General features: G+C 61.2%; 1 protein-coding gene and 1 long non-coding RNA gene across 2 annotated transcripts; both read right to left on the reverse strand.

Moving 5' to 3' along the window:
• Positions 1-4,900: 4,900 nt before the first annotated feature.
• On the reverse strand, positions 4,901-7,391 carry LOC122898549. Its single transcript, XR_006383004.1, has 2 exons — positions 6,304-7,391; positions 4,901-5,441 (listed from the first exon to the last, which is right to left on the reverse strand). It is a non-coding gene; the product is annotated as an uncharacterized LOC122898549 (long non-coding RNA).
• Positions 7,392-7,413: 22 nt separating this feature from the next.
• HES4 (hes family bHLH transcription factor 4) lies at positions 7,414-8,388 on the reverse strand. The gene is made up of 4 exons (XM_044236257.1): positions 8,281-8,388; positions 8,105-8,200; positions 7,912-7,999; positions 7,414-7,799 (listed from the first exon to the last, which is right to left on the reverse strand). The coding sequence occupies exons 1-4, from the start codon at positions 8,386-8,388 to the stop codon at positions 7,414-7,416; spliced, it is 678 nt and encodes a 225-aa protein (XP_044092192.1).
• Positions 8,389-12,924: the final 4,536 nt, after the last annotated feature.

The following is a 12,924-nucleotide window of genomic DNA, read 5'->3' on the forward strand; positions in this document are numbered from 1 at the left end:
TGACAAGACCCGGAGGGAGAACCCGACACAGCAGCCCCGCGGGGAGCCTCCGGTGCAGGGACGCGTCTGCGGCCTTCCCGACCCGGAGCCGACTGCAGGGAGTTCAGAGACGTGCACGAGAAGGCCCGCGTCTGTCTGTCTCGGCGGGAAAGGCTCTGGCTGTCTCTGAGGGGTTCTCTGTGCCAACTCAATCTCTGTCTCTGACCCCGGGACTGCGTGTCTCCCGCTCTGCGGGTTTGTCCTCCTCGATTACGGCCCCGGTGGAGATGATTTCCAGGTGGGACGATCTGGGAAGCCCAGAGGCAGCTGGTAACTGCTTCCCTCCCCATTCCCTTCTCCAAACTTCCACCAACGCCACATGGCAAGCCCGAGGGGGCCGCGTGCCCCAGACTGCAGCGATGGCGGCCACCAGATCACAGCCTGGTCACACATGCCCTCATGGTCGCAGCCACGGGCCCTGTTATGGCCGCCAGCTCTAAGTGCTTCTTGGGGCCTGGAACGTTCCAGCACTACTTCATTCACTCCACTCAACCCTCCCAAGTTCCAGGCTAACCCAACCCTAACCCTAACCCTAACCCTAACCCTAACCCTAACCCTAACCCTAACCCAGCATTCTGGGCTTCGTATTGCGCAGGTAGGTCACCCCACCCAGGAAGGAGCTGCCTTGCTGCATTTGGGTGAGAGGTCAAACTGAGGCTGAGGCTCCCGGGACGGGGGTGGGGGTCGTCTGAGGAAGCCCACTGACCCTCAGACTCCACAGCTGTCTGTGCCTTTATGCCAGGGACAGTCCCTGCATGTCCATCTGGGGAGGCGTTTGCCCCTGTGACTTCTGGAAAGTCAACAACAGCCTACTGGGTAAAAAGCCGCTCTGGTGTCCTTTGGGGTTACTATAACAAAATCCCACAGACTGGGTGGCTAACCCACACCAGAAGCATTCTCCTCGCGGTTCTGGAGGCTGGAAGTCTGAGATCAGGGTGCCAGCGGGGACTGATCTAGGTGAGGACCCCCTCCAGCTTGTGGACCGCCACCCTCTCCCTGTCTTGACGTGCCTGTGTCTCTCCTATAAGGACACCAATCCCATCCCGTCACGGAGGACACTACCCTTGTGACCTGATCACCCCACAAGGCCCCATGTCCTAAAGCCGTTACCTTGGGGGTAGGTTTCAACATATGAGTGGGGGCGTCTGTCCATCTAGAGCACCTGCTCTGCTCGGGAAAAGTGGGACCAAACATTGCTAGCTCTAAGGAGCAAACTGGTCAGCTCAGATTCTGGGCGGTGACCCTTCCCTCTTAGTTTTGCAAACCAAATCCTTAGAGACACATTCGTGGAGCTTTCTCTTTTCCTGAAGCTGACCAAAAGAGAAGGAAGTGGCTCGCTCACGCCAGCGGATGACGGCCGGTTCCGCGCACCGTGCTGTTCACAGCCAGTCTCTGAACGTAGGGATAGGAGCCCGGCTACGGCTTACAGAACACTCTCCTGACCCTGGGCTGGCAAGAGAGCTGAGGTCTGTGGCCCTGCAAGGTGTGGGGCCTCGAAGAACAATGAGAGGGAGGTCAGGAGCCCAGTCAGCCCCCAGGCCTCTGGGTATGAGTGTTTGCTGCAGCCAGCGGTCTGCTCCCAAGCTGGGAGGTGACACAGTGCCGCCTCCCCACCCAGGGCCTCTGACCTCTCCCTCACTGTGCCGAACAGGGCAAGGGGTGCTGGGGACGCCCTAAGTGAGGGGAGGGGTGGAGCTGGGAAGCCCTCCTCTCCACCAGCCTGTTTGGCTGTTTGGTTAGGCCAAACAGTTGCAGGAAGGTGTCCCTCCCTGTGCCCACTATGTGGGCAAGGAAGGGGGGGTGGGATGTTCCTGCTGGCTCAGATGTGCACACCCTGCTCACAGTGAGGTTAGGGGCTGGTGAGGGCCAAGCATACGGCCTCTGCCTTCCAACACTGACCTTCTAGTCGCTGCTGAGCCCCTTTCTCCCCACACAGACGTGGGGCTCCCCACTCACCGTGGAGGCCCAGGAGGGAGGCCTGAAGCTAGCGGTGGGCGGCAGGGTCAGGTGCGGCACATGGAGGAGACACTTGAAGCAGCAGCAGATGGTACTTTTGGTCACCACGGCTAGCAGGCTGCAGACAGGGTCGATGCTCCCCACCGGGGACAGGGCAGTGTGGCCCGGGAGTCTGACAGGGTCAGCTGAGGCCAGGCCCACCCAGGGTGGGGCACCGCAGCTCTCCGCAGGAGGCACCTTTCACCTGTCCTTGTTGCAAACCCAGCGCCTGGGACTCCCCAATCCCGTGCTCTGACCCAGGGTGCCCCATCAGTTCCTGCCCCAGAAATGACCCCCATCCCTGCCCAGAGTCCGGGGGCGGGGGACCTGGACTGTAGCTGGTCAGCATCACGGCAGGGACCTGGGCCTGTGTCTGCTCCCATCTGTGGGGGCTAGGAAACTGCTTCCAGGTCAAAGTCAGGCCCACCCACTCCCTGCTTACGCCGACAGTTGCAGGGACTATTTCTGGGGCTCCTCCCGCCCCGAGTGCCACCCCCCCACCGCACCCCACCTCTTCCACAATCCCAGGGCCGGGAAGGCAGATGGGGGTGCTGTTGGGTTAGGGTACATTCGTTGTTTATTGCTATTGTTACTTAAGTTTTACGACACACACTGTTACTTTACAACTTACTGTCATTTACTGTGGCGTAACAAATTAACGTAGGGTTTAGCAGCTTCAAGTGACAAATGTTGATTACCTCCCAGTTTCTGAGAGAGAAGTCCAGGAGCGGCTCAGCGGGGCGACTCTGGTTCAGGACCTCTCCTGAAGGACGGGGGCAGTCAAGACGGGGGCAGTGCTGGGACCTCATCCGAAGGCTCAGGAGTTGGAGAACCTGCTTCTAAACTCACGCTCCCTCAGGTCCACACTCTTCGGGCCTCTCCAGAGTAAAGGACAGCTGGCCTCCGCCAAAGTCATGGTGCAACAGAGACACAGCGAGATGTACTTGCAAACGAATATTACAGACCTCGCCTCCCTTCTGCATCGGTCGTGGGAGCCAACCTCAGCACCCGGACAAGGCTGCGGGCGGGGGGGGGGGGGGGGGAATCACCGGTGGCCTTCTGGGAAACTGTCCGCCCCAGGGCCTGTCTCCTGGACCACGGTACATCCCAGGGGGATCTAGTCCCCAGGGCTCCAGGGGGCAGTCAGGGCACCAGCACGGCTGTGGGACCCTTTGGGGTCAGCCTCCCCCTCTGGAAAGCTTGCCAGGTAATGGGAGGAGGCTGCTGAGGCCTGGAGATCTCGGGGACGGCTGGAGCTTTGGTGCGGGAGCGCAGGCCTCACCCCTCACAAACCAAGGTTCCAAACAGCCCAGCCCCTCCCCAAGTCTGAATTTCCAACTGACCGCAGTTTCCTGGGCCAACTTCTGTCACCAGAGGGACCCATTCTTTCTCCAGATTTCTAACACCCATGATATGCTGTCATTGTTCAGTCCCCATGCCCTGGCCCCACAGGCAGATGGGACCCAGACATGCAGGGATCCCACACCCAGAGAGGCAGAGAGTTCTGCTGACCGTGTACACGAATTTAGCAAGCATTCATTGGCTCTTGGTTTTTGCCAGGAACTGGACTGGAGGGAGACCCCAGATACTGAATGAGACTCCACCTGCCGGCAGAGGGAAATGGTCAGCAGGCCTCCAGCCCCCTACTCCCCAGAAGGAGGTCCTGATTCCTCCCCCATCCCTGCCACACAGCCGGGACAGGAGAAGGTGCTTCATCAGGAAGTGTCTGCAAGACAAAAGCCAAGATAAAGATAGCTGGGTGGGTGGTGAGGAGGTCAGGGACAGCGAAATAACCCGGAGTCCATCTGGGGGCCCCATGGGGGTGGGGCAGAAGGAAGGGGGCGGGGCAGGAAATGGAGGGAAAGGGGGGAGGGTAGGAAGGAGAGCCCTGGTGCGAGGGGAGTTCCTCCACCTTTTAGGCCATCACACCACCCCCCCCCCCCCCCGAGGCCTGTAGAAAAGCACTTGAGGGGTTCCCTGGACTGGGCAGGTGTCCAGGCTGGGTGTAGGGAGGGGTGGGGTTCCTTCCACAGCCGGAGGCAAGGATGTTCTTCTTTTTTTTTTTTTTAAGATTTTATTTATTTATTTGACAGAGAGCAAGAGAGCACAAGCCAGAGTAACAGTAGACAGTAGAGGGAGAGGCAGATGCGGGACTCAGCCCCAGGGTCCTGGGATCATGACCTGAGTGGGAAGCAGACACTTAACAATGGAGCCGCCCAGATACAGAGGATGCTGTTAAGACCCAGGTGTTGGGGCTCCTGGGTGGCTCAGTGGGTTAAGCCTCTGTCTTTGGCTCAGGGTCGTGGGATTGAGCCCCGCATCGGGCTCTCTGTTCAGCAGGGAGCCTGCTTCCCCCGCCCCTCTCTCTGCCTACTTGTGATCTCTGTCAAATAAATAAATAAAGTGTTTAAAAAAAAAAAAGAAGGACCCTGTTGTTCTCAGCAGCTGAAAAGGGGCAGCCTGGGGCGGAGGCCAGCTTTGGCCTGCTGCTGTGCTCCCTCAGACACCCGCAGTGGAAGCAAGAACAACAGCCCTCCGCCAGGGGTGCCGGGGTGCCAGGGGTGCCGGTACTGGCTCAGCAGGTTTAGTGGTTAAGCATCTGACTTCAACTCAGTTCATGATCTTAGGGTCCTGCCATGGAGCAACCCTCCCAGCTTCCCCCGTGAGCCCCGAGTCAGGAGGCGGCTTGTCCCTCTGCCCCTCCTTCCATGCACACGTGCTCTCAAATAAAATAAAATCTTCAAAAAAAAAAAAAGAATAACACCCTCTCAGCCAGAAAAAAGCATGGAATTGGCCATTTATAACAATACGGACGGACCTAGAAGAGGTTATGCTAAGTCAAACGATTCAGACAGAAAAAGACAAATACCACGTTTTCACTTTTATGTAGAATCTATAAAACAAGACGAATGAACAAACAAAAAGTATGCTTGGGGAGCCTGCTGACTCAGCTGGGGCCGCACGGACTCCGTCTCTCGGGACTGTGAGTTCACGCCCCATCCATGCTGGGTGTAGACATGACTTAGAAGTAACACCGTAAAGAAACAATACGCCCAGATACAGAGAACAAACAGGTGTTTCTCAGAGAAGAGGTGGATGGGGGGTGGGAGAAACGGGCGGAGGGGACTAGGAGGTACAGCCGCAGGGCTGTGGTGAGTCCCCACAGAGACGAGAAGAGACGAGCCGGACGCAAGAGGGACGCGGCCAGCGACACCCCAGGAGCAGCGAGCACCACTGACAGCGCCCTGACAGCGGTGAACAGTTCAGCAACCGCCCACTCGCCCTGCTGTGCACGGGAGGCTAACAGAACACCGCGGTCGGCCGTACTTCGGAAACCCTTCCCGACCCTCCTGCCTCTGTCATTCAGTTCATCAGGTCAGTAGGAATCGAACTGTTCCAAGCAGGTGCTGGGGACAAATGAGGCACACAGACATGGCGTTAGCCTCTGGGGCCCACGGAGCCTGGCGTGCTGCCTCCAGTGGGAAATCGGGGAGGGGATTCCAGCAGGGAGGCTGAGTTCAAAGGGACAGAGGACAGGCGGGCTTGCCTGTCGGAGGGACGGCGTGGGGTCCCCACAGAGCCCGAGAGGTCCTCGACACCGTGGAGAAGAGAGTACCAGAAACAAGAGAGTGGGATGTAGCACGGGGGGGGGGGGGTGAACGGGAGGCGGGGGTCTACTCTGGAGCTATCCCTGCCCTCTCTTGGGAGGAGGGAGAGTTGATGGCCCAAGTCCCAGGTTATTCCCCCAGGTAGCCCTTTTTCCTCTGGCCACACAGGTAGGGAGGTCCCTCTTTTTCCTGCAGGATGTGTGGGCCCCAGCTTTGTACAGAATCTAATCACCCCTACCAACCCCCCAGGCTTCAGGTCCCAAAATGCTCCCCGCACCCCTCCAGCTTCTGCCCTGAGGCCCTGAGCAGCACTTCCCAGGTGTGACCAACTCTTCCTCCCCAGTCCTGCTGACGCCCCAAATCTGAAGAAAGAAGGGCTACTCTGCAGCTCCCCGAGGGCCAGGATCACTGACTGTGTACATGTCCAAAGGCACAGCACTTGGCCCATGTGGCCGCCACCCTCTAGGACACAGATCCAGACCCTTGACTCAGGGAGATGGGCGAGGAAACCAGAGGGCAGGGGTGACTGGCTTGGTGGGGATTTGGAGGTCCCTGCAGGGTAAGCGTAGCTGAGGGCGGGAGAGCCCAGGTGAATCCTGCCAGGGCCACAGCCACAGAAGCCACTAGAGGAAAAGCAAGCTAACCTCTAGCAGTGACTCACCCTCCTTCTCCTTGATGGGCCCTGGCCAGGCAAGCAGCCGGCAACCATCCGATGAACTCGGCTGTAGTTGGGAAGTGAGTCTTGGCTCAGCATCTCATGGGCTCAGGATGAGACATCCCAGTCTCCACTTGTCCCAGGTCACCCCCTCGTTGCAACTGCAGCCCAGCCCCCAGCAGCAGCTCAGGGAGACCTGGGGTCGCGGGACAGGGACTCTGGGGCTGATGGCCATGACTGCCAGGGGCTGTAGAGCAGCCCCGAGAGGGGCTCAGAACAGAGGCAGGGGCAGGGGCAGGCCCAGCCTCCAGGTTTTCTCACTGGGGGAGACCTCCCCTCCCAGGGCACACCGCAGGACTGGACTCGGGTGGGACAGTACCCCTCCGCCGGATCCTGGCACCAAGCGCTCTTGGCCAGCCTTGCCCCAGTTGCCTGTCCTTGGGACTCAGGCACCCTCTCCTGCCGGCTTCAGATCCTCTCCTGAACCCACAAGGCCTGGAGCCGGCTCAGTCCCGCAGCTTCATGCTGAACCCTGAGAACAAAGGAGGAAGTGGACCAAGCCAGAACAGAAACTTCAGGACATGGTCACCTCTCGCCACAGCTCAGCGGCGCAGGACAAGTCAATGTCCTGGTGGTCAATGTCTCCACCTTTTGAGGTCCACAGGAGTGGGAGTGGGCTGAAGTACTTTAAAAAACAGACAAGAATCCTTGCCCAGTGATGCGGCCAGACTGCTCTCCAGAACTGGGATGCGCTGTGGGAAATGTGCCACCTGTCACTCCCCTGAGCCACTTCTCACGTCCCCACACTTCCTCGAGGGCCCATATGGCTCAGGGCCAAGACCGGGGGCTAAAGGAAGGGCCGATGCGGGGCACAGAGCCCCGGCAAGGGCCACCCGCAGTCCCGCCGCAGAAGCCAGCACAAAGCCACCAGCAGACCCCCCACCACCCCCGCCCAGAACTAAGGGACTGCAGGAAGGAAGGAAACTGCAGACTAGAGTCTCCGCACAGACAACAACAGATGAGAACTGCCTGGACGCGGCCTCTGGAAACAAACCCCTGGCTCACTCCGAGGCCCCAGAACCAGGCGCGGCCTCCGCAGCAGTGAGGGTCCAGGCCTCACCGCAGCCACGGCCTCCAGGGCGCGCCCCGGTTCTGCAGCCCCGCCCTGGGGGCGTTGCGGGGCGCCCCAGTCAGGCCTGGCGGGAGCCGCAGCACGAAGGCGGACCCAGGACGCAGCAAGGGGAAGGGGCGATCGAACACCGGGAGCGGCGGGCAACCCGGGAAGACCTCGGGCGCCCGGGCCTCCGCAGCGGGGGGCGGTGGAGCCGGGCGGCGCGAGGGCCCCAGCTGGCCCAGGCAGGCCGCCAGGTGCCCAAGCAGCCGAGAACGCACGTCGGCCGGGACGCCGTCGCAGCCGGCCAAGAAGCGGTTCACCTCCGCGAGACACTCATTGAAGCCGGCGCGGTACGTGCCCAGGACGGCGGGGTCAGCGCTGAGCGCGGCTGCGGGGGCGGCAGGGGACAGGCGGTCGGTTCCTGCCGCGGAGGTCCCCTGCGCCTCCGCGTCACCTCCCCGCCCCGCCCCCGCCCCACGCCGCTGCTGCCCGCGCCTCACCTGCCGCCTGCACCCGCCGCAGGCTCCGCAGGTGCCGCACGGTCATCTCCAGGATGTCTGCTTTCTCCAGCTTCGAATGGCGGGAGCTCTGGCGGTACGGCAGGTGTGGGAGGCTCGCACCCCAGGAGTGCGCCAGGACTTCCGAGCTCCGCACCTCCTCCGACCCCCGAACTCACCCCCGACCCCGACCTACATCCTTCCTGAAGGCGTCCAGGATGAGGCTCTTGAGCTGCGCGAGGCTTTCATTGATGCGCGCGCGGCGCCGCTTCTCCATGACCGGCTTGGAGGACTGTGGGTCGGGCTGTGGCTGAGTCCCGCGTCCGTCCGCCCCACCCACGCCCCCCAACCCACGCCCCACCGGGCCCCCACCTTCCGGTGCTCCGCCGCGCTTCGGGGCTCATTCGGGGTTCTGTGGGCGCCGGCCGGCGCTCCTGCCAGCGGCGACGCTCTGGGCTTCCCGGGGGTGTCTGCGGGCATGGTGCGCCCCCGCGCCTCCGGAGCCAGGCGGAGTGCGGCGCCGGGGGCGAGCGCGCGGCGAGCCCAGCTCTCCCCGATGGGGCCCCAGCTGCAGGCCCGCGCGCCGAGCTGCCCGCCGCTCGGCTATTTAAGGCGGCGCGGCCGCGGGGTGTGTGAACCCCGCTCCGCTTTCGTTCCCACACTCTCGCCAGCCAATGAGAGGCTGCGCTCGCCGGGCCCCGCGCGGGGCCGCCCACCCCCGGCCGCCGCCCCCGCCGAACGCCAGTCAGTCCCCGCGCCCGCGCGCGACCAAGGCTAGCGGAGCGCTCTGGCCGCGCCGCTCGGAGCGCGACAGCCGCGGGGGCCCCTCCTCTGCGGCTGCGTCCCGAGCTGTGCGCGGGGACCCGGCCTGCCCGACGCCCGGGGCGGCGAGTCTCCGGGGCTGGGCGCGGGGCTCCCATTCAGCCCAGAGGGGATGGGGATGGGGATGGCGGCCAGAGTCGGCGGCGCGCGGCGCGGAAAATCCGAAGTAGAGTCACGAGGGGGAAACGGGTCAGGCGCCCGGGAGGAGGAGGCGAGCCTCGGCCCACGCGCCTCTTCCGCTTTGCCCCGCCGTTCCGGGTCCCCGCCCGGGGTCGAGGGTCTCAGCACAGCCTCTGTCCTGCCGCGTGCTCGGCCTCCCAGGACCGGCCCCTCCGCCGCACCCCTACTGCGGGCCTGCACCACAGTGAACGTGGAACACCAGCCTCTCGGCCGAAAGAGGTCCGCTGGCTGGAGCCTGGCGGCAGGCAGGGCGGCGTCACGGGACAATTAAATTATGGCTTAGATGGAAGGCGGTGATCCTGCAGGACAGGGAGAGTGGCGACACCAGTCAGGCAGAGAGGTGTTACGCAACAGAATGGAGGGATGTCACTGGTCAGGCTGGCAATGTCACCAGATAATCAGAGGTGGTATCTCAGGGTCAAGGTTCGTGATGATGCAAGCCAGAGGAAGTCATGGGGCCCCAAGTCATGGGGCTGGTGACATCACACTCTTCTCTACAGCACAGCATTGGGCCAAGCACCGGCAAAGTAGGGCTCACCAACATTGAAGAACAATTGTTTTGTTTTGTTAAGATTTTATTTATTTATTTGTCAGAGACACAGGGAGAGAGGGAACACAAGCAGGGGGAGTGGGAGAGGGAGGAGCAGGGGGCCCGACGCCAGGCTGGATCCGAGGACCCCGGGATCACAAGCTGAGGGAAGGCAGACACTTAAGCAATTGTTTAAAATCTATCTCAGGGGCGCCTGGGTGGCTCAGTGGGTGAAGCCTCTGCCTTTGGCTCAGGTCATGGTCTCAGGTTCCCGGGATCGAGCCCCGCATTGGGCTCTCTGCTCGGCAGGGAGCCTGCTTCCTTCTCTCTGCCTGCCTCTCTGCCTATATGATCTCTGTCAAATAAACAAATAAAATCTTTTTTAAAAAAAATCTGTTTCAAAGCGGCACAGTAGGAGAAACGGGTCTGTATTATTTTTTGGTTCAATATTGTTTTCTTTATTTATTTATTTACTTGACAGACAGATCACAAGCAGGCAGAGAGGCAGGCAGAGAGAGAGGGGGAAGCAGGCTCCCCGCTGAGCGGAGAGCCCGATGCGGGGCTCGATCCCAGGACCCTGAGATCATGACCCGAGCCGAAGGCAGAGGCTTAAACCACTGAGCCACCCAGGCGCCCCGTCAATATTGTTTTCATTTTGAATTATGTCACAGGGCTGTAGTCTTTTGAATGCTTGGGGTTCCCAGTCCATGTGGCCTGGCCGCAGTGTGGTATCCATGCCACAGCCTTTTCCTGAGGCTCACTGTGGGCCTGGCCAGACACTTAGGCTGGGGAAGCCCCTGGGCTTCTAATCTGGTGCTGGACGACAGGGCAAGCGAAAATAATCATTCCGTTATAAGTGATAGAAATGCGTGGGCTGCTGGGGGAGAAGAAACCCTTCTTTTGATGGGGTGTCTGGAAGTCTTCTCCGCAGTGGGATCTTCTAGGGAGGAGGCAGCTCTGCAAGGCCCCAGGGGAGGGAATGGCATCCCCAGGATGGGAAAGGGGCCACAGGGGCCAAGGGAGGAGGGAAGGGGCAGGCAGAGACACAGACCTGGAGGCTTCTGGACACAGGAGGGGTCTGGGAGAGCCTTGTGGGGGCTTTTCTGAGCGCTAGAGTGAGCCGAATGGCGGGCCTCGAAGGGTCGGTTTAACTGCTGTGGGTCTGCATAGTGGGTGTCCACGGCTGGCCCCTGTCCCTCCACCCATATCCGGTCCCACTCGGCACCCCCATCCAGAGGACTTCTTTCCTTTCTGAGGCTGATTCTAGTCGAGTGTCAAGCAAAGTCCCCGCCTGCCCTCCAGTGGTGCCCCCTGTCTGCCTGGGGCCTCGGGGCGGGGCAGGGGACAGCCCAGATCCTCCCCATCACTCAGTCGTTTCTGCCCAGGCACCCAGATGAGGCTACCCGTTTTCCCCACTCCTGCCGAGAGGAGGGTGCGGGCGTGGACGGGTGTCGGAAAGCAGCCGGGGTCAGGCAGGAATCTGAGGAGGGGCCACTGCTGGCACCAAAAGCCCAAGGAGCACCGACTGCCCCCTGTGCAGTCCTGGCTGGAACCTGGACTGCCTGTCTGGGAGGTGGAGAATGGGGGAGGACGGAAGCCCGCCAGCGCCCCCAGTGGCCACTGGAGACTCCTTTTCCTCTTGGGGGTCGCGAAGGAGCTGTGGCCACTGGTCCGGACAATGTGGCTGGGCTCCCGGCGGCCCCCAGCCTTCCGTGGAGGCCGGAGAGGCAGGAGTTCAGACTGAGAAGAGGGTCTGAGGAACCACGTTCTTGACCGTTCTTTCCCTCGCTGGTTGTCAGGTGGGTTGACTTATGTTCCCGTACCTGCCTCTTCACCTGTGAGGTGGGTCATCTATTGATCCCAGGAACAGAGCTAGATGATCGATCGATCGATTGATCCCAGAACAGGGGTGGACACATGAGACCCTGCTTGGAGGTACCCAGGACGGAGAGAACGGAGTACATGTCAGCTACCCTGTTGCTGCCCCGGGAAGCAGATGGGAGAGAACTGAACAGAGGGGAGACTGAGGCAGGGAGGAGATACTCAGCTTCATCACATGCCCCAGAGTGTTCGCCACACTTTGAGCACCCCGCAGGCTCCTTCTCAGAGGCCTGCCAGGAAGGGAAGGATGCCTCCCACCCAGGGTCTCGGGGGGCCTGTGTCTTGACCTTCCCAGCCTCGGTCCCAGCCAGGAACCCTCTAGGGTCGGAGCAAGGTGAGCTTTCCCAATATTGTCATCAGCAACAGCCCCACTGTGTCCTTTCCACAGGGCCACACCCCCACTGTCTGCGTGGTCGTGTCCCTCTGGGCCCTCGTCCCTCCGACTATCTCTGTACGGAAGCACAAGCTGGCCGCACAGACAGGCCACGAGGAGAGGCCCCGTGCAGGGGCCTTGTGAAGATGTGGTAGCCAGCGGTCCAGGAGGCTCAGCTGCCAGACTCGTGAGGGAAGCGCCTCCGAACGACCGTGACCTGAAGCTGCTACTGCCGCGTCCCACATCTTCCCGGCTGCCCCTGAGTGCTCTGTTCTAGCTGTTGATTCAGAGGAGGACCGTGTTGACTGCGATGTCTCAGGGCCCCTTGTTGCCGCCGTAACTGGGAGAGCTGGGACGAAGCAAGCCCTGGACCCAGGCAGAGCGGCCTTCCCCCCCCCCACCCCTTCTTCCCTGTCCTTTGTCCTTATTTTCTCTAGCATTTACAAAGGCTCGGTGGCTTTGAACCCTGGCTTTCCATCCAAGGAGATGCTTCTTGGGAGCCATCAAAGACCCGCCAGTCTTCCCGGATCCAGGCCGCGTGGGCCAAGCCCCAGATGGCGGATGTCCAGGGGACATCTGCAGGGCCCACTGATGGCCATGGGGGAGACAAAGCCGGAGAGTCAGTGGGGAAGTTTGTGAGGAAAGAAGAGGCATCTTCTAGGCTAGATGTGGGGCTCCAGCCTTGTGGGGGTGGGGGTCTCACATCTGGCCACTGGAACAGCATTCCACAGGACAGCATCCAACCGATGTCCCTGGAGGGCTTAGGAAGTGCTGTCTGTGCACACCCCGCCCCCAACCTCTGACACGGGGGGAGCAACAGCATCACAGCCTGGCCCTCACGCTCCCCTGGCACACAGATTCCAGAATGTCAGCACCTGCCTCCGCGCCCCGCCCCCCCCCTCATGCTCCTTAGAGTCTGCTCCTGCCTCTCCTGCCAGGAGACAGCAGCCCATAGGCCCGCGCAGCTGGGGCCAGAGCTGTCAGGTGACCGGACTAGAACGGCTGTAGGTTCTCTCCTGCAGAGTGGGAGCTGGGGGCTGAGTCCTTCATCAGTGTTTGCTGGAATCCAGCAAGTGATCAAGGCGAGGGCTGATGGGACCCAGGGTGCAAGATAGCGAATCAAATACCCAGGGAATCAAAGGGAAAAGAGGGAATCAAATACCCAGGACCCAGGTAGAGGCCAGGAGCACAGCGCGCTGATGCTGAGCTTTGAGGTTCTGGGGTAGTCATC

The sequence above is a fragment of the Neovison vison genome, chromosome 2, assembly GCF_020171115.1.
Source record: "Neovison vison isolate M4711 chromosome 2, ASM_NN_V1, whole genome shotgun sequence".
Classification (NCBI taxonomy): Eukaryota; Metazoa; Chordata; class Mammalia; order Carnivora; family Mustelidae; genus Neogale; species Neogale vison.